The sequence below is a fragment of the Saccostrea cucullata genome, unplaced genomic scaffold (genome assembly GCF_032062105.1).
Source record: "Saccostrea cucullata isolate Sc308-1 unplaced genomic scaffold, CSIRO_AGI_Scuc_v1 ctg2287, whole genome shotgun sequence".
Lineage (NCBI taxonomy): Eukaryota > Metazoa > Mollusca > Bivalvia > Ostreida > Ostreidae > Saccostrea > Saccostrea cuccullata.
The window spans coordinates 103,305-128,192 of record NW_026918818.1 but is presented as its reverse complement, the minus strand read 5'-3'; the positions used below and the strand labels follow the sequence as shown (position 1 = coordinate 128,192).

The 24,888-nt window shown below is 33.0% G+C and overlaps 3 protein-coding genes across 3 annotated transcripts; all 3 read left to right on the top strand.

The window, feature by feature from the left end:
- Positions 1 to 194: 194 nt before the first annotated feature.
- On the top strand, positions 195 to 4,254 carry LOC134271733 (uncharacterized). Its single transcript, XM_062753951.1, has 4 exons — positions 195 to 434; positions 1,040 to 1,253; positions 2,676 to 2,809; positions 3,932 to 4,254. Exons 1-4 carry the CDS (start codon positions 374 to 376, stop codon positions 4,225 to 4,227), a joined length of 705 nt encoding a protein of 234 aa, XP_062609935.1. The 5' UTR covers positions 195 to 373; the 3' UTR covers positions 4,228 to 4,254.
- Positions 4,255 to 12,502: 8,248 nt separating this feature from the next.
- LOC134271725 (uncharacterized) lies at positions 12,503 to 17,914 on the top strand. The gene is made up of 2 exons (XM_062753940.1): positions 12,503 to 12,845; positions 17,049 to 17,914. Exons 1-2 carry the CDS (start codon positions 12,503 to 12,505, stop codon positions 17,912 to 17,914), a joined length of 1,209 nt encoding a protein of 402 aa, XP_062609924.1.
- Positions 17,915 to 21,346: 3,432 nt separating this feature from the next.
- LOC134271716 (protein draper-like) lies at positions 21,347 to 24,315 on the top strand. Its single transcript, XM_062753928.1, has 4 exons — positions 21,347 to 21,367; positions 21,400 to 21,472; positions 23,499 to 23,636; positions 24,239 to 24,315. Exons 1-4 carry the CDS (start codon positions 21,347 to 21,349, stop codon positions 24,313 to 24,315), a joined length of 309 nt encoding a protein of 102 aa, XP_062609912.1.
- The last annotated feature ends 573 nt before the right edge of the window (positions 24,316 to 24,888 follow it).

The following is a 24,888-nucleotide window of genomic DNA, read 5'->3' as shown; positions in this document are numbered from 1 at the left end:
CACCTTTTCTATTTTAATTGGGAGATGCCTTTTGGTATTTCCTACAACATTAAATAACGAATAATTCCTTCCCAAAGATAATCTATAGCTTAAATTCAAAATAATGGAGTTTTAAGCTTTGGTCAAGTTTAATGAATATTTGTCGGCTATAGCGCGCCATAAATCTTGACAACATAATGAATGTAAAATGTGTGTATTATTCTAAAAGAGGTCAAGAGGTAATTGTTATTGATTTAAAATCCTTATGTTACGATGTACGAAGAAAAAAGAACTAGTTTTAAATACTATAGGTTCACGGATTTATCAATTTCAATGGGAGATTCTGAGATATGATACTTGATACGACTCACCGCGACTACAAGGTCAAAGAAGTATGGGAGCCGTAAACTGCTATTATATATTGGTGTGGTGGATATTTTTCATTCCTCTGCTTGGTAAACATTGATTTGTATAATTTGTACTGATACTTTTAAAAATGATTTTTATAAAACTTTACCGTAAACTTTTATCCATAAATACCGTATAACGAGTATTTTTTGCGATAGGATAAATTTGCGGACTTTTGCTTATTAAAAAAAGTCGCAAAAATTACAATCGGAAAAAGAGAAAAATATTCTTTAGTATTTATAAAGATGTTTTATATTTGTATTTGTATTTTATGCATGTTAGTCTATTAAGTGGCGTAAAAGTCAGTGAACCTATTAAGTATTTTATGTAGTACAAAAAAGAAGTATGCTTAAGAACATTATATAAATGGATTTAAATGGAAGAGATGACGATACACTAAAAAGTAAAATATTTCGTACTATAACATCAACCTTTCTTCAATTTCATTCATAAAACGTAAGCGCCCTTACAAACTGGTATTTAATTATACCCTGTTACTAATTTTGCAAAAAATGAAAAACTGAATAAAAACCATTCAGTACACCAATTAAACGGTTCTTTACCCATTAGCGTTAATAAAAACATACTATTATTTATTACACATACCTACAAAACTGTTAATATTTATACAGTCATGTAAATGTATTTTTAGATGCTGAAACGTGTTACTTTTACGAAACAGCCTTGGATAAAAATTTGAATAGTTGGAGTACTTTCTATTCTGTGAATGAGATAGATTTCAAAGTTCGTTATAAAATTCAGCAGTCTTCATTTTATTGCTCCTTTGACCAATATTGTTGTCAAAAGGACTGCTGCTACAAGTACCAAAGCGAACCGGAGGAAGAGAGCGAAGATAATACATCCTTGTAAGTGTGTATGATTAATTTATTACTTTTGATCCTTGTAAGTGTGTATGATTAATTTATTACTTTTGATCCTTGTAAGTGTGTATGATTAATTTATTATACCCCCCGCAAACGAAGTTTGGGGGGGGAATATATAGGAATCACCTTGTCCGTCTGTCCGTCTGTCCGTCTGTGTCCGTCCGTCTGTCCGTCCGTCCGTCTGTCCGTCTCTGTCTGTGCAATCGTGTCCGGTCCATATCTTTCTTACAGAGGGACATTAGAATATACTACTCCACACTAAGATTGCTCATGACCTAAGGGTGTGTCATGACCTTGACCCAAGGTCATTTGGGGAAGTTCAAGGTCACTGGAAGAAAAATTTCATAATTCGTGTCCGGTCCATATCTTTCTTATTGATAAACTTGGTAGGTTCTCATTTCACACAAAGATTGCCCATGACCCAAGGGTGTGTCATGACCTTGACTTAAGGTCATTTGAGAAAGTTCAAGGTCACTGGAAGAAAATTTTCAAAAATCATGTTTGATACATATCTTTTATAGATAAACTTGGTAGGTTCTCATTTCACACAAAGATTGCCCATGACCCAAGGATGTGTCATGACCTTGACCCAAGGTCAATTTGGAAAGTTCAAGGTCACTGGAAGAAAATTTTCATAATTCCTGTCCGGTCCATATCTTTCTTATGGATGAACTTGGTAGGTTTTTATTTCACACAAAGATCGCCCATGACCCAAGGGTGTGTCATGACCTTGACCCAAGGTCATTTGGGGAAGTTCATGGTCACTGGAAGAAAAATATCATAATTCGTGTCCGGTCCATATCTTTCTTATGGATAAACTTGGTAGGTTCTCATTTCACACAAAGATCGCCCATGACCCAAGGGTGTGTCATGACCTTGACCCAAGGTCATTTGGGGTAGTTCAAGGTCACTGGAAGAAAAATATCATAATCCGTGTCCGGTCCATATCTTTCTTATGGATAAACTTGGTAGGTTCTCATTTCACTGAAAGATTGCCCATGACCTAAGGGTGTGTCATGACCTTGACCCAAGGTCATTTGGGGTAGTTCAAGGTCACTGGAAGAAAAATATCATAATTCGTGTCCGGTCCATATCTTTCTTATGGATAAACTTGGTAGGTTCTCATTTCACTGAAAGATTGCCCATGACCCAAGGGTGTGTCATGACCTTGACCCAAGATTATCTGGGGAAGTTCAAGGTCACTGGAATAAAAATTTTATAATTGGTGTTTGATACATATTTTTATTATGGAAAAACTTACTTCTGAAAAACCCAGCGGGGGGTATTTTGTCCCGTTTGGACAGTTCTAGTTACTTTTGATCCTTGTAAGTGTGTATGATGAAGCCGCTTTTGTTTCTTTTGATTCTCTGTGAAGAAATCAATGGAATGTTTTCTTTCAAACAGTCCTACGGCTTCTGTATGGGGCATTATTATCGGTGTCGGGGTAGGAACATGTCTGTGTGTATACTGTTGTGTTAAATTATGCAATAGTGACAACGCAGCTCAAACATCTATACCGATGACTGTATCCCGTTCTGGTAAGTCACAACATTGTTCTCTTACAAACAGTAATCTATAAATTTTCCTACTTGAACTGGCAATTTTTTTTTCTCAGATATAGATAATTTATTTTAATTAAGAAAAAAAGTATATTGAGCAGGCAGCTCCTTTTATAATAAATTCGATATTATTTAAAATTTTACTGTAAATGAACTTTTTATGTCATTTCTAGCTGATGTAGAACATAATAATTTAGACGTTATTGAATTTTCATATATCTTTTGTTTAAAAAAAATGGAGACCATTTCAAAATTGTAGAAATTACTAAAAAAAAAAATTCGAAACACACAGATAATTACTTTATAATATGACGAAAGCTTCAGTATTCTTTCGAGTACAGTAGTCGTGGATCAATTTAATTATTTCTATCCGTACAAATGCCTATTTCTCATGCTTCAAAATTATTTAACATGTAAATGAGACAGATTGTCAAAATCAAAAGATTAAAGAGTTTGCTCTTCAACAAAGATTTATGTAAGCTAAATTACGCCTATAAACTTAAATAATATACATCTATACCTTCGATAGACCTAGGCATAAATATTTCTAGAGTTTTACAACAACATTGTGAAACTCTATTGATAAACATTACGAGTCAATGGCTAGCTAATGATCAATAAAATACATTGGCTATTTTAATTGTTTAACTGGACCAGGTATTAAAAACTGGCTTGATGAAGAATTGATAGTCCTTAAACTACATTAAAAACATCATTATCACGAAGGGATACAAGTACAATAATTTTTACCAGATAGAAAAGACGTTTAGCATTGTTAGTTTAAATATGAGATTGAATTACCTGGATATACTCGTTTAACTGTAATATTTAGCAATTTTCTTCAATCTCTATTCGTTTTCGTTTAAAAGAAATAAAATCGGACAAATAAAGAAGTACAAAAAAAATTAGAAGTTGTAGCTTATAACCGGTAAGAAGTTATTTACAAATTAAACAATAGCATCTCAATAAGGTAATTCTCAGTAATTTGTTATACAATAAAACTTCGTTTGTACAAACACGAATATAACAAATTATGGAAATTGTGAAGTAATTCATAGGCCCTGTCAACTTTGTTATAACCGAGTTTTACTGTAATTGTAGACAATGGAACAGTTGTTATTCGTCAGAGAAATCCGGAGGAATCGGATGCTGCAACTTTAACGCCTGTCTTTCCCGACGGACAAAACATAGAGCGACACCAAGAATCAGGTCTGGAGCCTGAGCGTAGAGGTCCTGGCAGTCAGACAGACCTTCGATCGACTTCATCTCCAAATGAATATAATAATAGTTCATCTCATACCATAGACTATACACTACCCCCACCGTCATACGAATACGTCATGTCACGTAACTTTCCTGGTAGTGAGAATGTGCATTTGAATAAGCAAACGGATTGAATGGGAAGATTTACTATGCATGGTTTACAGTGTATATTAATTGTTACTTTCATTCAATGAAAATGAGTCTAACGCTTATAAAATATTTCTGAATGAAGCGCTGACGAAAAGACGCGTTGGTCTATTATACAGAACTCGACAACTCGTCAAAAACAATATTATCGAAAGTACATGGTCTCACGATGGTAGAATCGTAGTGAAGTCGAATAAGGGCAAAATTTTTGTTGTCAACGACGATGATGACATTGACAGATTGTCAAACCCTTCTGTGAAACCGTGGACATCTACTCCAGCACCCTGTAAGTGACATCTCAGGTTGTTCTTGTTTACATTCTTAGGGAAATCCCTATAGGCTATTTATAGCACAGTTATGATTATGCGCAAACCAGTTATATAAGTGGCTGAACATGAAGTTAACATGTTAATGTGGATTATAGACGTTAATTTCCTAGTCAGTTGAAATGATCAATATAAATTTCAAAATCTTTTTTGTCGGTGCCGACTGATATATTTACTTTTTTTTTCTTTTTTCTCAACTCTTCTTCTTTTGTATTGATTTATGCATTTTGTTCTCTTTGAAAATGCTTCCAGAATATGGGTTTTTGTATATATGTCTTCTCCTTGCATGCAATAGCTCGTACTTGCATGAGAGGTATGATGTGAGGAATTTTTTCCTCTGCTTATACGCTATTCATATATTTTGTTATTGTTTTTTGTGTTTCTCCAATCCGGAATCCGGAGTACACTACCAGTACCGGTTTTATAGTTACATAGCTTATATTATTTTCCGATGTGAAAGTTACATGTGCAGTGTTATACTATTATTAATATCCATGGCCAGTTCTTCTCCTTGTGAGTGTTTTTTTTATTTTTGATACTGGTGACTAGACAATCACAGTTAGTAACATGGCCATGGACTTTATCTCTTACTAGGTATGTACGTTTTCTTATATGCAAACCACTTATGAATAATATCCACTTCTTATTATTTGTGGTCGAGTATTTGCTCATATTATCTGGCATTGAAACAAATCCCGGACCACCACATCCTGATAATCCACTAATGACAAACTTACGTATTGCTCATAATAATGTTTGTAGCTTACTACCAAAAGTTGATGTTATATCAACTGAGTTATCTGATTTTGATATTATTGCTCTTACTGAAACCCACTTAGATAATTCGATCAGGGACGATGACATTTTGCTTAACGGATATCATCAACCTATTCGAAAAGACAGAAATCGTTTTGGAGGAGGCGTTGCTCTCTACGTATCAAAAAACATACATTTTTTAGAAAGAAAAGATCTTGATTCCATACATATGGAGATTCTTTGGTCAGAAGTTGTTGTAAATAATAATAAAGTACTTGTTGGTGTCATTTATAGGCCGCCCAGTTCTAGGGCAGAATATTGGGATCATTTCCTAAACAACATGCAACAAGTCCTTGATTTAAATATTCCTACCATACTATTATGTGACTTCAATGTAAACATGTTGTCTGACCAAAGTAAACAATTTAAACTAATGTTACAAAGGCTTAACTTAACAAATCTTATAAATGTTGCTACTAACTTTACAACCAAATCAGGAACATGTATTGATCTCATTTTGACCAATAATACCAGCTTAATTGCAAATCATGATACAACAGCACCCTTCTGTAGCTCTCATTGTGTGACTAGTGTAGAAGTAAAATTCACTATATACAAACAGTATGCTTACAAAAGAGAAGTGAGAAATTATGAAAATGCAAATTATCGTCATATAAATGAGGAATTATTACAAGTTGACTGGGATAATACAGTAGTCAATTCTGGAAATATTAATGAAATATATTCTAATTTTGTCTGTACTTTAAATAAGTGTATTGATTAACATATTCCTAAGAAAACAATTACCATCAGACCAAGGGATAAAGTTTTTATGAATAATACAATACGCAAACTCATGAGAAAACGAAATAGAACTCACTATAAAGCAAATTAAACATACAGACAATCCTCTGCATTGGCAATCATACAGAGAACTTAGAAATACAGTCATTGATGAAATTCGAAAATCCCGGGAAAGGTATAATAAAAAAATGTCTTCAATGATCGATAAATCAATTCCTCCTGGGAAATGGTGGAGAATTGTTAAATCAATATCAAAACTTAATAAAAATTATGTACCCTTACCACCATTAAAATCAAATGGTAAACTTATTTTCCATCCAGTTGAAAAAGCTACAGTCCTAAATAAATACTTTGCCCAAGTTTCCTCCATTGATAATGAACCAGATATTCCTCTTCATGGACCTGGTCCACCACAACAAAATAACATTTTCTCTGAAATGCTTATCACCGAAGCTGAAATTTATGACCAGTTAACTATCATTGATAACAGTAAACCACCTGGTCCTGATGGCATATCTCCAAGAGTACTAAAAGAAATATCCACATCTATTAAAAAGCCCCTAACAACTCTCTTTAATATGTCATTAAGGAAAAAAAAACTACCAGATATCTGGAAGTTATCGCAAATAACACCAGTCTTTAAAAATAAAGGGAGTGCTCAAGAGGTATCTAATTATAGACCAATATCTCTAACAAGTGTCTTGTGTAAATTGATGGAAAAAATACTGTTTAAACATTTATATAACTTTATGAAGGACAATAACATATTATACAAATATCAGTCTGGCTTTCAACCTGGAGATTCAACTGTTAATCAACTGGTAGAAATATATAATGCTATCATTTCGAATCTTGATAAAGGTAAAGATGTAAGATTTATTTTTTGTGATATCTCTAAGGCATTTGATAGAGTATGGCATAAAGGCCTTTTAACAAAGCTGTCAAATTATGGTATAAATGGCAATGTACTAGGTTGGATTGAGAATTATTTGTCTGATAGACAACAAAAAGTTGTAATAGATGGTTTTACATCAAACTCTGAAACAGTAAATGCTGGAGTTACTCAGGGTTCTGTTCTAGGACCATTCCTATTCCTTTTATATATTAATGATATTTGCGATGATCTAGTCAACAATATAAGACTTTTTGCTGATGACACTTCTTTATATGCTATTGTAGACAAAGAAAATATTACACAATCACTTACTGATGATCTAGAACATATTGATAAATGGTCAAAGAAATGGCTAGTTGATTTTAATCCTAACAAAACTGTAAATTTAAATTTTAGTAGAAAAAATATTGTATATTCTCCTGTTAAATTTGGTGAATATGGCCCACCTATTACCGGGTATTCAAAATGATTCTCATACCCATTTAGGTTTACGTTTCCAAAGAGATGCTATGTGGACATCACACATACAGATAATACACGAAAAAGATTCAAAAAGATTAAACATTCTTAGAATGCTCAAATACCACATGTACCAGGTTTCACGTAAAACACTCATTAAAATATATTTTGCTTTTGTTCGACCTGTGTTAGAGTATTCTGATGTAGTGTGGGACAATTGTTCTGAAAAAGATTCTAAACTCTTAGAAGATATACAAGTTGAAGCAGGTAGAATTATAACTGGATTAAGGTGTAACTCTTCTCGTACAAAATTGTATGATGAACTTGGATGGGATCTCCTAAACACAAGGAGAAAAATTCATAAGTTAATATTATTTTATAAAATTATTAATGGTTATTCTCCACAGTATCTGTATGATCTGATTGAACCTTATCGCCCATCAAGTCATTCGTATAATCTTAGAACTAATAATGCTCAATTCAAAATTCCTAATATTAGAACAACATCTTATATGGAAAGTTTTCTCCCCTCTACAGTCAAACAATGGAATACCTTGCCAGATTATATTAAAAATGCTCCAGGAATATGTTCATTCAAAAGTCTTTTAAAATCTCATTTCTGTAGGAAAAGTATTGAACTTTTTAATTTTGGAATAAGAAAGTATAATATAATACATTGCCGGATAAGGAATAATGCTAGTAATCTGAAAGCAGATTTATATAATCAACATTTAGCTGAAACTCCAATGTGTGAACATTGTACTGATTGTATTGAAAATGCCTATCATTACTTTATTGTCTGTCCAAAATATACAATTCCAAGAGATGTACTCTTTCAATCAACACATAATATTATAAACTGTGATAATATTCCTGAATGTGATTTATTTTTAAATGGTAGTTCTAACCATGGACTTGACATTAATATACAAATATTTGAAGCTGTACATACATTTATAGCAGCAACAAAACGTTTTATATAAACACTGTCATATCTATATATAGATATAATTTAGTACTCCCAAACCGGTACTACTTTGTATTTTGTCTCCCCCTGTAATTTGCCCTTTTTGTTATTTTGTTCATTCTATTTTTCTCTTTTGTTTAATTTTCTATATATGACTTTTTCTGTTTTTTTTTCTATGTTACTTTGTTCACTTTTGTTTGTGTTTTTTCTCTCTTCTTTTGTACATTCTTTTATTATCACTATTTGTTTTGTACCTTGACCTAAATGTAGGGAGAGGGCTAAAATAGGCTGCGCCTGCTGCCCAATCCTATTCACAATAACATCTGTGAATAAAATATTGTTTAAATTAATTACTTTCATTCATATGTCAGTTCCATATATCCTAGTGAACTTGAATTGAACATGCATGTAGTCTGTTCTATATTTAAATGTTGTATTGATTCATGACAGTAATGGCAAACATACAGCTAAATTGTTTGACAAACAAGATAATTTCAATTTTTCTTAATTACAGTAAACTGATATCTCGCTATCACCTACGTATGGTGTCAAAATTTCTAATGGATTCGATACTCAAGAGCACAATCTGAGTGCGAATAGTTTTTTTTAAGTGAGAGTCTTCTGCATAATATTATAGAAATTCCAACAACCGGTGAAAATCGGCATACAAACATTCTGTGGTAGTAAAAATGGTCTTGTTATCAAATATAACATAAAAATGAATATTGTTTTTAGATAAAACGTTTTGGATATATCATTGGAATTGAAGATTATATTCTTTTTTCAAGTAAAAGGTTTTAAAACATTCATTTTAAAACAAATACATGATTTGATACATTAACCAAATAGTTGGAGGGTCAGACCTCCGTATACCTCCTAACTAGTGTCAATGAAGACTTCAGAATCTTTTAAATATCAGCCTCTGAATAACTGTATATGAAACCGTACAAATAGCTAAGTAGCTCACAAAGTGGAGGATGTATTGTCTCACACTTATAAAAAAAATATTCAGGTCATTTCACCTTCCCGTAGTAAAAAGAAATCTGAAATATTTCAATATTTGTATCAATGATGTTGAAAATTTGCGGAAATGGTTTCTGCTTAACTTTCAATTAATGAATATGTTGATCAAATGACTGATGAATGATGTGTAAACTTGTGTAAATATAGAGCAATTATGTATACATGCATTTAATGTAAAAAAAGGGTTACACTGAATCCATGTTGTGGTTTATAAGGAATTGGTAAATACCCCCTCCCTTCCCCTTCTTTTGATGTATTTTTTTTAGAATTAAAGTTATTATCTATTATATTAAGAGTTATGTATGTTTTAATTCTGTAATACAGATATGAGTAAATCTAAACCTTTTTTTTTTTTTTTAATTTTTGGACATATTTTGAGGTATTTTATGAGTAGCTCTAACTGCATCCTTGAAATTTTTGATGTGAAAATTTCACAAGCTTTGACTTTCAATATATTCTAAAGCGTAAATTTGCCAACGATAGATTTTTTTGTCAGCATAAATATCTATAACAATAAGCTATAAAATTTACTGGATTAAAATATCCCACCGTCCACCTTGTTACTAGAGTAGCTTCAAATCAACCAAAAATTGTCACTTTTACCGAATATTGGAACAATGCCAATTTCATATTCATGACCTTTTAGCCCTTAAACAAAATGAATGTCGATCATTCCGACTGTGCATTTAAGGAGAAATAACATTTATTCCCTTACTATAAAATAGAATATTTGAATAATTTTAAAGTTGCAATTTTATTTCTCCTCAAATATAAGTAATATGTTTAAGACAAGATGTGTTTGTAAAAAACACTGATGCCCCCGAATGGCAACATAGCAAAGATTAAGCTTTTCTTAAATGCAAATTTAATTAATTGGTACCAAAGTAGGGTATTCTCACTGGATTGATTGATTGTTGTTTAACGTCCCTCTCGAGATTTTTTTCACTCATATGGAGACGCCACCACTTGCCGGTGGAGGGCTACAAATTTTGTCCTATGCTCGGCACTCAGGGCCTTTAAGCAGGGAGAGATCTTTCTCGTGCCAACACCTACTGCGACATGGGGCCTCGGTGTATACGGTCTCATCCGAAGGACCGGTCTCCACGTCCCGCAGTGGGATTTGAACCCGCGACGTAAGGATTGACTCCTTACTTGGCGACTCTAGAGCAGACGCTCTAACCACTGCGCCACGCGGGGGACTATTCTCACTGGAAAACAATTGTGAAATTTGAAAGTAAGCTTATGTTAAAGTTTTTTAATTAGTACAAAAATCTACAAGATCAAGGTCAAAAGGCCAATGTAATTAGTATCAAATGAAAAGTCTTGCCACATAATATACTTATGTAGAGCATGAAAGCCCTAGCCCTAACCGTTCAGAAGTTATGGTCAACGTTCAATTTCTTAAAAAGTAGGTCACACTCCAAGGTCAAGGTCAAAGGGTCAAAGTTATTGTTATCAAATGAAATATGTTGTCATAAGGATCAAAAATGTAAAATATGAAAGCACTAGCCCTAACTCTTTAAAAGTTATGGTCAAGGTTTGCTTTTTTAAAGTGTGTCAATCTCAAGGGTCAAGGTCAAAGGGTCAAAGTTCTTGGTATTCAATGAAGGGTCTTCTCACAAGGATTACATATATGAAGCATGAAAGCCCTATCCCTTACCGTTCAAAAGTTATGGCCAAGGTTAAAGTTTTGTCACAAGTACGTAAATCTACAAGGTCAAGGTCAAATGGTTAAGGTTATTGGTATCCAGTGAAAGGTCTTTTAACATTACATATGTGAAGTAAAAATGTCCTGTTGTCTACTGTTCAAAAGATATGGCCAAAGTAAAATTTTTAAATTTTCATGTAAAAGTGGGTCAAACTGCAAGGTCAAGGTCAAAAGGTCAAATTTGGTGGTACCCAAAGAAAGGTCTTGTCACAAGGAATACACATATGAAATATGAAAGAGCTCCACTAAATCAAAAGTTATGGGCAAGGTTTAAGTTTTTGCGGACAGAGAGACAGACAGACAGACAGCTAGACAGGCGGACACGACAGAAGCTATATACCCCCGAAAGTTTGTTTACGGGGGCATAAAAATACCTCAAATTTTGTTGCATAAGACATATTTTTAGTAACAGGCAACAAAAGTTAAGTGTTATACCTGTCTTTTTTGTTTGAAGGCCCAACGGTCGCACACTTGGTTTAGTGTTAGCTCTTGTTGTGGCAATTTCAGTCTGTGCATTATGTTGTTTGCTGCAAACAAAACGGTAACGCAGACTCACCCTTACAAATCAATCAAACAATCGATCTATTTTAACTACCAATACTACATTTCCTTTATATCATTTTCTTGTAGTATCAAGTGGGGAAGGGGGGGGGGCAACAAGCCTTTCAATTAACATTTACAATAGTAAAAGTAATATTAGGAAAAGGCAGGGGGGTAGCCCCCCTGTTGCTATACGTGCCTGTTACAAGCAGAGAAAACAATGTGATATATTCTGATTTAAAAAGCAACGCTTCAGTATGTTTTCTAATGAGAATTAGATAGGTTTGAGATTTTTTATTATCTCTATATATACCTCATATTTCTAATTTTACTGTGAGATAAAAATAATTGATCTCTTTCTATTTACAATATCAAATTTTCTTCTCATCATGATTTGACATATTATTCATTTCTGGAAAAGTGAGCAAGGCTTCATACTCCAAACTATTTCCTTTTGAATTTAATGCTATAGTCGTTAATGAAAATCAATGTTTGAAATTAAAAAAAAATCATAAAATTTGGAGCCTCTAGGGATATTGCCCCTTATTTACTTGTTACAGTGTTGGCATCTTTTATGTATACATGTGAAAAAGAAAAGCATTGTGTTTTCTCATTTATAATTTTGGACCAAAGTGACAAATGTATGACAAACAAACAGGCTGAATAATAAATGAATGAGACTATGTTGTAATGCTTGCTGCTAACAAAAAAAAGAAGTACAAGCTCACCCTTACAACTTAGATATGTGATAGCCATTGAGTCAGACATTGAGAAGCTCCTTTCAATGCCAGACAAGACTCCCGACAATTTGAGTAAGGAAGAGAGATCTGCCTTACAATCATTAAAAAATCGGGATGACATTGTAATCAAGAAAGCAGGTAAAGGCTTTACAGTTGTTGTACTGGATAAAGAGACTTACATGGCGGAGGCCACAAGACAACTCTCAGACAAACGTTTATATAAGAAACTAGACCCTGACCCTACTAAAGAATTCTCCATCGCCATTACCAAAACTCTTGAGGATATTTTTGAGAAAAATGAGATTGGTATCAACGTCTATGAGACCTTAAGTCCTATTGACTGTAGACCAGCACAATTCTATCTGCTTCCTAAAATACACAAAGAAGGTATTCCAGGTCGCCCCATAGTCCACAAATTTACAGTAGACGTATCTAATTCCAAAAACGTATTTCTAGACACAACATCTACCCTGAATGATAGTGATATCGAATTCAGTCTCCACACCAAACCCACAGACTCCCACCTATATCTTATGCCCTCTAGCTGTCATCCCCCACACACTTTTGAGGGAGTGCCTAAGGGTCTAGCCACCAGAATTCGACGTATCTGTTCGTCCCCTACCTTATATCAGGAGCAAAGTGGTCTTCTTCAGTCCAACTTATGCAAAAGAGGCTACAATGCCCGCACCGTACAAACAGCCATTGATGAGATGGCGGGACATGACAGACAAAACCTATTACGCTACAAGGAGAAAGACAATAGCGGCAGGGTCCCTCTGGTAACAACATACCATCCTGTCCTTAAGAACCTTTGCGGTATCCTTCAAAAGAACCTACCAATTCTCCATTCAAACAAACGAATGGCAGAGGTCTTTATAGAAACCCCATTTGCTGCATACAGACGCCCAAGGAACCTAAAGGACATGGTAGTAAGAACCAGACTGGACAACCCATTACCTAACGGGGGTTTAAAACTTGCTCTGACAGAAGATGTCTTATTTGTAAGCACAGCACTGACAAGACAGTTTTAACAGCACTGTTACAGGCCGCAGCTACAAAATACTAGGGAATTAGTCCTGTCATACTGACAACTGCATTTATCTCATCAGTTGCAAAGTTTGCTCCAAATAGTATATTGGTGAAACATGAGATCTCCGCAGGAAAGTCAATAACCACCGTTTGACCATTAGGACCAAAAAACTCAATGAACCTGTTGGGGAACATTTCAACCTTGAGGGTCACAATGGGAGGACATGACAGTAGTTGTGATTGACCATAACCCAAGATGGACAGACGTTCAGAGAAAAAGCAAGGAAAGGTTCTGGATGCACAGATTGAAGTCTTTCCGCCCTAATGCATGGTATTAACAAACTGAATGACTTCACCAGATTGAAGTCATTCCGTCCTAATGGTATTTACAAACTGAATGATTTCACCAGAATGAACGTAAACTACATCCAATTCCTGATGATACTAAACAATATTATTGTCTCAATTTAGGGTAAACTCTACAGTTAAAATGCGGCACCAACTCTCGAACAACCGACATAACTATGTATTGCTTACGCCTTTGTTAATTTTTTCCCCGTTAATAAATCCTAAAATATTTCAAATTTTTAATAGATCATAATTCATATGTTAAAATATCCCTGCTATATTATTTTAATTTGATTAATCTTTATCAAGTATAGTTACGCCGTTTCGAGAGAATGAAACAATGTACGATTTACTGATTGTTGTAATTAATTAGCATAATTAATTCGTTCAATTACGTAAATCGCACTTCACCTGAGTATACCCGATAGACCGGACGTATTTCATAGCAGTCCTGATTTCTTTCTTTAAAAAGTGTTCTTGAAAATTTCCAATTCAACATGTAACTAAGTATGTAAATATATAGTGTTTAGTAGTAGTGCTAGTTGTTTTTGTTTCTCTGACTTTTTACTTTTTTCTTTGTCCTGAGGAACGGACAGGGCGTCCCGAAAATTTGACAATTTGTAATGTTCGTGTCGTTGGTCATTTTTAGTGCTTTATATATATATATATATATATATATATATATATATATATATATATATATATATATATATATATATATATATATATATATATATATAATGCATGTTCATATAGAAATTTTTTGTAAATTGAGGAAAATGTTCAAATATTGTCATTCATCATTTGCAGTCGATATATCAAAATCAAATAAAACCCACCCCTTCGACAATTTAAATAAGGATTTGATTCAAATCCGTCAAATATTTTTTTTTGTACCAAGCAAGCTTTAAAGGACATCGTTAGCTAAAAAAACTAACCTAAAAATAAAATCGATATTCATGAATGTACATGAATAGTTATTGATAACTGGAGAAACTAGATTTCAAGATGTATCTTTTTTTCAAATGTTTATTTGTCCAGTTTGTGGTCCTGGATATTTCTCTAGGATACGGTTTGTTAAATCATTTTTCATCATAGAATATCAGTAGTTTTCCTTTTTCGTTTCATTTATTTTCATTAATAATTTGGTTTCGGACCAGGAAGTGGATTTCATGAGAACGCCATTCAAAAGGCTGGGAAAACAGAATAATGATCAGCGTTCTGTTTTTTTAAAATTCAGATATAAATATTTAATAATAAAATATTTTTGAAACTCATTAAAAATAAGATGTATCACTAAGAATAATGTTACATAACTGTTGAGAAAAAAACATTGTTTTTAATGGAATAAGGACTGTAAAATTAGAAGTTTACTACAGCCATATTTATTAATTTGTCCCCTACCGACGATACCATTAATTTAGTTTTTACATCAAATAAGATAGCAGATCAAGTTCGCATTTCATGACCTTTGACGATATCACGACCTTTCAAAATTTCTGGGTTTTCCGCAATTATTTTCTAAACGTTTGATAATGGAACGCCATGGCTGCCTTGTGTTGGGTGTTATATGTTGTATGCCGTGGAACGAAGTGTAGTACAGTGTATTATATGTTGTGGTTCTTTTATTATATTTTGTGGGTCTATCATTTTATGTTGTGTTGTATTATATGCTTTGGATTCATAATTATATGCTGAGTCTCCATAATAATATGTTATGGTTTCATATTTATATCTTGTGGTTTCATAATTATATGCTGTTTATCATAAATGTACATAAAGTGAAAAGGCTGTAGATTTCTTAAGGTTGATTAAAAAACATTGGAAGGTTTAAATTAACACGTTGCATGGTAGATTCGAAGCTGGAAAAATAATATATCTGTACATGAATTCCAGCAAGACAAAATAAAAATCAACTTTATTACCTGACCAAAAAAAGGGGGGGGGGGTTGACAAGCAAAAATGAAAATAAGGAATTTTTCTCAAGCTCGATAATTGATGAGGAACTGGAGCGGGGGGGGGGGGGGGGTCAGTACGATTTTTGAAATTTTGAAAAAAATTCTGCATGATCCGTTTTTGATTATACTGCAAGAAGTATATATATATATATATATATATATATATATATATATATATATATATATATATATATATATATATATATATATATATATATATGTTCTTTAAAACTAATTCGGTGGCTTCCAGTAAAAATTCTTTTGTAAACCGGTTGTCAATTTTGTTTCTGTAATTTTCAATCCAAAAATTTAGCCGTTTCTCCTTATCACTTCAATACTCATGGAAAAGTATATAAAATATTGTGGGTTAATTTTTGTGCTATGCGGATTGTGGGTTATTTTGCGTCTTTTTCACTCACGTTGTGGGTACCATGGATGGTTTATGGGTCATTATATTTATATATATATATAGGTAAAATTAAAATAAAAAAGGCAACACAGATTAAAACGTTAGCGCTTTCATTACATCTTCAGACGTTTTACAAATGCATTCTTTATCCTGACTGCAATGTCTTACAAAACTATTAATACTTTAAAAATCATTATCTATAATTGAATCTGACAGCAAGCAATTAAATGCTTGCAGTTTGTTCACACCTTTGAAACCAAATCCGACATGTGTTTATACTCTTAGCCGGAGAACATCGAAAGGTTACACTCTGTGTGAAAGTTTTATCAGAAATCAAATTAAATCAAACTGTTAAGACTGGGATTAAATTTTTGAATGAAATATTTCTCTTTTTCTCTTCTTTCTGTTATATTGTCTTTAAAAAGTTTATAAAAAGGGAACACTTTAAACTGTCCTTGTCCGCATCTATCAATGTGTTCGCTGAGTTTGATCTTACGGTACTCAGGAACTTGAATATGCTGTTTATGCACGCGAATTCTGGCTCTCAATGTGGTCCCCGTTTCACCGATGTAGAATTGGTTGCATCCTCCGCAAGTAATAACATATATTAAATTTTTGGACTCACATGTCATGTCTGAATTAATAAAGAAATCTTTTCCTCTGAAATTAAATGATGTTCCTTCTCTTAAAACGAACATGTGCCACGTACCCAACGTCTCAGCAATCTACTAGATATAGTGTTGAAACCTCTCTGCCAACACGTTAAAAGTTTTGTTCGGGACGATTTAGATTTTTTACGACATCTACCTAAACAGGTCGATTTTAATACACAACTTGTAACCTTAGATGTAGTAAATCTGTACACCAATATAACCAGTACCTTAGGAATCAAGGCTTTAAATTTTTGGATTGAAAATTACAGAAACAAAATTGACAACCGGTTTACAAAAGAATTTTTACTGGAAGCCACCGAATTAGTTTTAAAGAACAATGTGTTTACTTTCAATGACAAATATTTTCATCAAGTGAAAGGTACAGCCATGGGTACCAAAATGGCCCCTACATATGCAACACTTACCCTTGGATACCTAGAAGAAGCACTATATGAAAAAGCTAATGAACAGTTTGATGCAGAATTTTGCGAATATCTTAAGAGAAACTGGAAAAGATATCTGGATGATTGTTTTATTATATGGAAAAAAGATGATTCAGATTTGAACATTTTAAATGATATCTTAAATGAATTAGACCCAGATATTAAATTTACAATGGAAAAAAGTTCTACTCAATTACCATTTTTAGATGTATTAATCTGTAAGGAAAACAACAAAATTGCAACAGATATATTTTATAAGAGTACTGACACTCATCAATATTTGCATTTTGGATCTTCCCACCCGCGACACATTAAAAGAGCAATACCTTACAACCTAGCCCGACGAATATGCACAATAGTAAGTGAGGAGGAAACCAGAAATCAACGTCTGGATGAATTGAAAATATTTCTCACAGACCAACATTATCCTTTAAGCTTAATCAACGACGGCATCAGAAAAGCAAAGGAATTAGACAGAGAAGAATTAATTAATCCAACTCCTAATGATGAGGAAAATATTAAAATATTACCACTAGTCACAACTTACAATCCTAAAAACCCAAATATTACACCTATCGTTCAAAATCTGAACGAAATTCTCAAAACGGATGAATAAATGTCAAATGTTCTTTCAAAATTCAAGTTTATAAACAGCAAAAGGCAGCCCAAAAACCTCAGAAGAATACTCTGTCCTTCCAAAATAACGAAATCTACAAAATCCGTGACAAAATGTAAAGATCCGCGATGTGGCACATGTTCTGTTTTAAGAGAAGGAACATCATTTAATTTCAGAGGAAAAGATTTCTTTATTAATTCAGACATGACATGTGAGTCCAAAAATTTAATATATGTTATTACTTGCGGAGGATGCAACCAATTCTACATCGGTGAAACGGGGACCACATTGAGAGCCAGAATTCGCGTGCATAAACAGCATATTCAAGTTCCTGAGTACCGTAAGATCAAACTCAGCGAACACATTGATAGATGCGGACAAGGACAGTTTAAAGTGTTCCCTTTTTATAAACTTTTTAAAGACAATATAACAGAAAGAAGAGAAAAAGAGAAATATTTCATTCAAAAATTTAATCCCAGTCTTAACAGTTTGATTTAATTTGATTTCTGATAAAACTTTCACACAGAGTGTAACCTTTCGATGTTCTCCGGCTAAGAGTATAAACACATATCGGATTTGGTTTCAAAGGTGTGAACAAACTGCAAGCATTTAATTGCTTGCTGTCAGATTCAATTATAGATAATGATTTTTAAAGTATTAATAGTTTTGTAAGACATTGCAGTCAGGATAAAGAATGCATTTGTAAAACGTCTGAAGATGTAATGAAAGCGCTAACGTTTTAATCTGTGTTGCCTTTTTTATTTTAATTTTACCTATATAAAAACCGGACACTGTGAAATTTTCAAATTTGGATATATATATATATATATATATATATATATATATATATATATATATATATATATATATATATATATATATATATATATATATATATAAAGTATGAAACAATGTGGAATCATAAAGCCTTGAAGGAGTATTTTAAATATAGAAGTGTAAAGCCTTAAAGGAGTGTTTTAAATATAAAACTGTAAAGCCAAAAAGGAGTATTTGAAATATAAAACTGTAAAGACAAAAAGGAGTGTTTTAAACATAGAACTGTGAAGCTGAAAAGGAGCATTTTAAATATAGAACTGTAAAGCCGAAAATGAGTTTTTAAATATGTAAATGTAAAGCCGAAAAGGTTAACACAGCATATTATTATGAACCAAAAGCATATAAAGAATAGACCTATAGCATACAATATTAGGCACAGAGCATATAATAATAAACCCACATTATAGAAATATAATCCATCAGTATATAACAATGAAACCACTGCACGTAGAACCACAGTATGATAATGGAACCACAGCATATAATAAAAACCACAGCATATAATAAAAACACACCACAACTAATGATAGAACTATATCATATAATAATAAAACCACACCATATAATAAAAGAACTACAACATATAATAAAAAAAACCCACATAAATAATAAAAGACTCACAACATTAAATAATAATAATACAACCACAGCCTATAATGATAGAACCACAGGCTATAATGATAGAACCACAGCATATAATAAAAGAACTGCAAATTATAATTATATAGAACCAAACCAAATAATTATAGAACCACAAAATATAATAATACATGTATAACTTACCACTGCATATAATAATATAAACAGAGCTGATGAATATGACCCAGAGTATATAATTTTAGAACCACGATTCTAGTTATAGATGAAATTTGTATTTCGTTCCGCTTCATTGATTTTTGAAGGAATTATGGCGTTTTCAGTTTTTAATGGGAACCAGATTACACTTGTCGTATATTTATTCTGCAATACTTTCAGAATGCTTGTTACATGTAGTCCCCTACCGAAATAAAAACCGGTGGGGACTAAAGGTTTCCTTTGGGTCTGACCGTCTGTCCGTCTAGCTGCCCCTCTGTCTGTCAGTGTGTCCCATTCGGTTTTCCGCACTTTTTTCTAAACGCATGCAGCTAGATCTGCTGCTGATTTTTAGCATGTGAGTGAATCTTGATGAGTTTGTATTTCGGTCTGCTTCAGTGATTCATGAAATTTCACGACCTTTCAATTTGATGTTTTGGAGATCCGTGTTTGCTCTGCTCCTTTTTGTGATGTTTCAAAGCTGGAAAAATAACTGCAGATATTTGGACTTTTCAGCTCGATTACCGTTCCTTATCTTCACATACTTGTATTCCATCATGTATCAAATCTTTTTGTATGTGTCTTATTTCAGACAATATATCGGCATATAAACCAACAGGACAAAGGACATACTTGGGTAAAAAGGGTTTTCCCCAGAAAGCTGTAGATAGATCTATTTTCACATGCTCTACCAAAGATTTCAGTGGTCCAGCATGGTGGTATGTAGATCTCGGAAAAGTCAAAAGTATTTATGACGTACAGATTTACTTCAGTCTCTACTCATCATGTACTTTTGGTAAGTAACAATTTAGACAAACACACATTTATTCAGTATAGTAAAATACGTTTGAGATACCCATTTATACTCATTTTAACCACAAACATGACAATTGCAAAAATATGTTTTTTCTGTATCTTTATAAAAAGCGAAAAGATTTTTACTGAAACTAATTTTGGAGAAGGATAGCTACATATATCATTTTAGTTCTTTTGTTGACAGAAGCTACATATATATAATCAGGTGTCATATTTATTCTCAGGGGTCTAAGAACTTGTAATTCAACATCTTCTAATTTCACCTCATCGTAAAAGATGAAATTAACGAAAATTGATTAATCTTATGAATCGAGTTAAGAAAACAAAGCTGGCAAAAAATGAGGCATTATCGGCCTCATAGCACTGTATTCACTTAGAATCAGTTGAGCTATGTAAACATGATAAATACCTACCGGTAGGTAGATACATTGTATCAAAATATTTCTACATGAAAAGAAGCTTAAAATCAAAAATCTGAATCATTTTTATTTAAAAACAGTGAAGCTGGTAGTTCACCCTAATTGCCTTCATTCTGTTACACATTTAAATATGAAAAAGAGTTAGACTATTTGATTAGTGTTTTTAAATTTCGATGTGTTGTATGTATGAAATCTTTTTTGCTTTATAGGCTTGGTAGAGGGACAGCAGCATGTGTATAGATACGAACTCTACATTTCTAACAGTACTGATTTCAGTTTGTTACACGAGGCTTATCTATGTTACAATCATACAGGGCCGGAAAAACCCGCACCTAATGTAACTCATACATGTGTTTTGTTTGGTCGATATGTAATTTTCTACAACAACAGACTAAGGTTCACACTGCTATGTGAAGTAATTGTGCAAGGTAATTTCATATCTCTATAACAGATCCTACTTAAAATAGACAAATTACCAGTTTTAAATTATCAAAAGGCATAAAAGAGACAGGTAAAAACGAGATATTTTGTAAGACAAAAGGCTTATCTTTCAAAGGTTGTGAAGAGGATGGTGTTTATGGATTTAACTGCAATGAAACCTGTCCTACTAATTGTCAAGAGAGAAGGTGTTACGTAACTAATGGAACTTGTGTTGGTTGTAAAGACGGCTGGACTGGGGAAAAGTGTCTTAATGGTAAGATTTAGAAAGTCATTCTAAATGTATATTAGGCGTTTTATCATTGTCGATTTCCATCTATCCATGCTTATTTTTTGCATTTTACTTTCCCATTGGTACTTTTGAAACTCATTTGCCGGTCGATACAATGATCTTGTCAGCAAATACAATGTATCATTGAGTCAAATGCTGCCTGACGTTTTTTCATCTATTTCTTAGTCCATTATTTATAAACTGAATTGACGACGGATTTACGTTATTTCCCGATCATGACAAGGAACACATGGTGGGTGTGATCGATCGACAAGGGATGATTACTCCTCCATTGCACCTGATCCCAACTCCGATGCTTTGGGGTCTGTGTTTGTTCTGCTCTTATTTTGTATTGTTTAATGAACTTTTGATGCTGTTCGTTATCTCCATATGTTTGATTAATTTAATCTCCTTAAGTTAATACACTTCAGCAATGGATTGCAATACAAGAGACCAAGAGAACGGCCATAAAACACATATTGGAAACGTTAATTTGCAACATGATACCTATGAAATAATCAACTATTTGTATCATTGCACATACTAGGAATAAATATTTTTAAAAGTATTTGAGATTGAATTTAATATATAATGTCTGCAAATAAAAAGAAAATTGCAGTTTATTTCTCATTCTTCAGTCGCCCACGTGGTACAGTGGTTTCACAGTGTCTGCCCTAGAGTCGCAAAATAAGTAGGATATGGAGATAACGAACAGTATTCAATATTAAAGTCCATAAAACAATACAAAATAGGAGCAGAGCAAAGACGGACCTCCGAAACATCTGAGGTGGGATCAGGAGCCATGGAGGAGTGAGCATCCCCTGCTGACACTGTCACACCCGCCGTGTTCTCCTTGTCAGGATCAAGTAATTATGGAAAAATCCGTTGTCAATTCGGTGTATAAATAATGGACTAACAATTAGTATGAAAAACGTCAGTCAGCATTTGACTCAATGATAAATTGTATTTGGTGACAAGGTCATTGTATCGACCATAGAACTAACGAAATGATGACTTTAAACGAGTCTGCTGATATTCTTGTTTCATCAACTTGCTTGTAAATAATTTACCACGTTTAAGAAATTGTTCATACGTAGAGCATGCTCTTGCGTATCGAATCAACTGAGATATATTTACTCCATATGCAGTTGATATAGATATATTGCTGCATAAGTAAGGGAAGTTGACGATAGAAAATTTAATGTCATCACGTTTATCATATAGCTTGGTTGTTAGATTACCATTAACGTCTTTTCAAGTAAAATATCCAAGTATGAAACAGATGTGTCAGATGTGATTTCTTTTATGTACATCTCATAGGATATATCGTATCGACGTAGGAATGGAAATTTCCATTGTTAATTGACTATACGTCGTCGATATACCTAAAAGTCGAGTTGAAGGCTACAGCAAGTGTTTTCCTCTTTTCACACATAAGATTTTGCACAAATTCTGCTTCATATGAATATAAAAATAGGTCTGCTAAAAACGAAAAGCAGTTGGTACCCATGGGAATTCCAATAGATTGTTGGAATACCTGTTCTCCAAAAACCACATGGATATTGTCAATTAGAAACTCAAGCATCTCTTTGATGTCAACTTAGTAGTACTTGTGTGTGCAACCAGAATGTGTTTTAACAAAATAATTTTGCAAATGACTAATGACCATATAAGTAAATTAACGAGTTCCATTTTTATTAAAAAAGCAGTTCAAATTTCACTGTGGGCCTTGGGAACCGGTCCTCCGGATGAGACCGTATAAATCGTGGTTCCTTGTCGCAGTAGGTTTTGACAATAAAAAGACCCCTCACTGCTCAATGGCCCTAAGTTCCGAATATAGGACAAAATTTGCAGTTCTCCACAACTTGTGGTGTCTCCATATAAGTGAAAAATTCTCGATAGGGACAACATTCAATCAATAAATCAATCAATAAATATCATTCATTTTTTTCACAAGCTGTAATTAAATACAGCAATATTTTAGCAATGTTTACCGTTAATCCTTTTTTAGCCTGCCCCGCTGGAAAATATGGAGCCGAGTGCAAGAAAACATGTACAGACCATTGTGGAAATAATACTTCCTGTAATCACATGACTGGTCAGTGTGAGGGGTGTTTATCTGGATGGATGGGATATGATTGCAATGAAAGTAAGATGTGTGTAAAGAATATCCTTGAGTTAATTTGACGCAAAAAGAAATTTTCATTGTACCAGTCAATGAGAATTAGTTGATAATACTTTAAGTTCATGAGCATTAAACTAAGAACACTAAATCACTGCACATTTTAAATTGATTGCTCTTTTTGAGATAACGTCATTAAAATGTTTTAGCCTGCAGGAAATTATATTATATTAGCCTGTACAGGAAAAGGTAAATCATGTAATTTTCAAATAAATGTATGTATAATCATATACATGTGTATATACATATTTTCACAATTAGAAAAAGATCATTTTTATATCCTTTTTGTTATTTTTATATTTTTACAACCCATAATTTTATATGTATAATATACAATGCATAAAACGAGAATCTGTTTTGCATTCAAGCAATTGTAGAAATTTTATACTTCTGTGCATAATAAAAAGTTTATAACGTGAAATATACATTTTGAGGAGTTTCATGGCATAAGAAAGGATCAAACGATGAGCCATTTTAAGTTATAACTTAGAACTTGAACAAACATAAGCAATAACTAGGTACTAATTCTTCATTTAGCACAGCCTGCCTGTTTTTTATCCCATTTTTAGGGGACCCCCCTTGCACGTATTTAGCAGACTATGAGACCATATGTAGTGTAAACTGCATTAACAATGACAAATGCTGACTATAGTTAAGGCAATTTTTTCACAACAAAATTTCTACAAATTTTTTTGTTTACCCCATTCTGAAAAGAAGGACACAGCTGGTGTATAGATTGTAAGGAGATTCTTACTCCTTAATGACACCTGATCCCGCATCTGTCCGCGATTGCTCAGCCCCCATCATGTACTCTTATTTAGACTTTGAAAATGAGAACTGTTCGTTATCACCATATTTTTTGTATAATACACATTAACACAATTTACTGCATGAAAGAAATTTGTTTTCATTTGTGATTTCTTGTTGAAAATTTAATTTTCAAAGAATATGGAAAAATAAACATTCGTTTACTTTTTGAGTTTAAAATTTACATCACAGAGGCAACATCAAGAAAGTTTATTTTGAAATTACTGGTCATTTTTATTGGCAAGTTTTTTTTTTCTTACTTAAACATACTGTGAATCCATTCTTGAAAAAATATAGGATATATTAATCTGTTTTCTTTTATTCGTTTTTTTAAAATATAATTTAAGTTAAAATGTATCATATGAAAGTGAAACGAAGGCATTATTCACTACAGGAAGAAGGAAAACGAGAA

Excerpts from the sequence above, each read along its gene's own strand:
- LOC134271733 (XM_062753951.1), top strand. The coding sequence starts at position 374 with ATGGGAGCCGTAAACTGCTATTATATATTGGTGTGGTGGATATTTTTC. Across the intron at positions 1,254-2,675 it reads AGCGAAGATAATACATCCTT|TCCTACGGCTTCTGTATGGG; the intron begins GTAAGTGTGTAT and ends TCTTTCAAACAG. Across the intron at positions 2,810-3,931 it reads GATGACTGTATCCCGTTCTG|ACAATGGAACAGTTGTTATT; the intron begins GTAAGTCACAAC and ends CTGTAATTGTAG.
- LOC134271716 (XM_062753928.1), top strand. The coding sequence starts at position 21,347 with ATGGTGTTTATGGATTTAACT. Across the intron at positions 21,368-21,399 it reads TGGTGTTTATGGATTTAACT|AGAAGGTGTTACGTAACTAA; the intron begins GCAATGAAACCT and ends AATTGTCAAGAG. Across the intron at positions 23,637-24,238 it reads GGGATATGATTGCAATGAAA|GGGACCCCCCTTGCACGTAT; the intron begins GTAAGATGTGTG and ends TCCCATTTTTAG.
- LOC134271725 (XM_062753940.1), top strand. The coding sequence starts at position 12,503 with ATGCCAGACAAGACTCCCGACAATTTGAGTAAGGAAGAGAGATCTGCC. Across the intron at positions 12,846-17,048 it reads TCCTAAAATACACAAAGAAG|ATGTAGTAAATCTGTACACC; the intron begins GTATTCCAGGTC and ends TTGTAACCTTAG.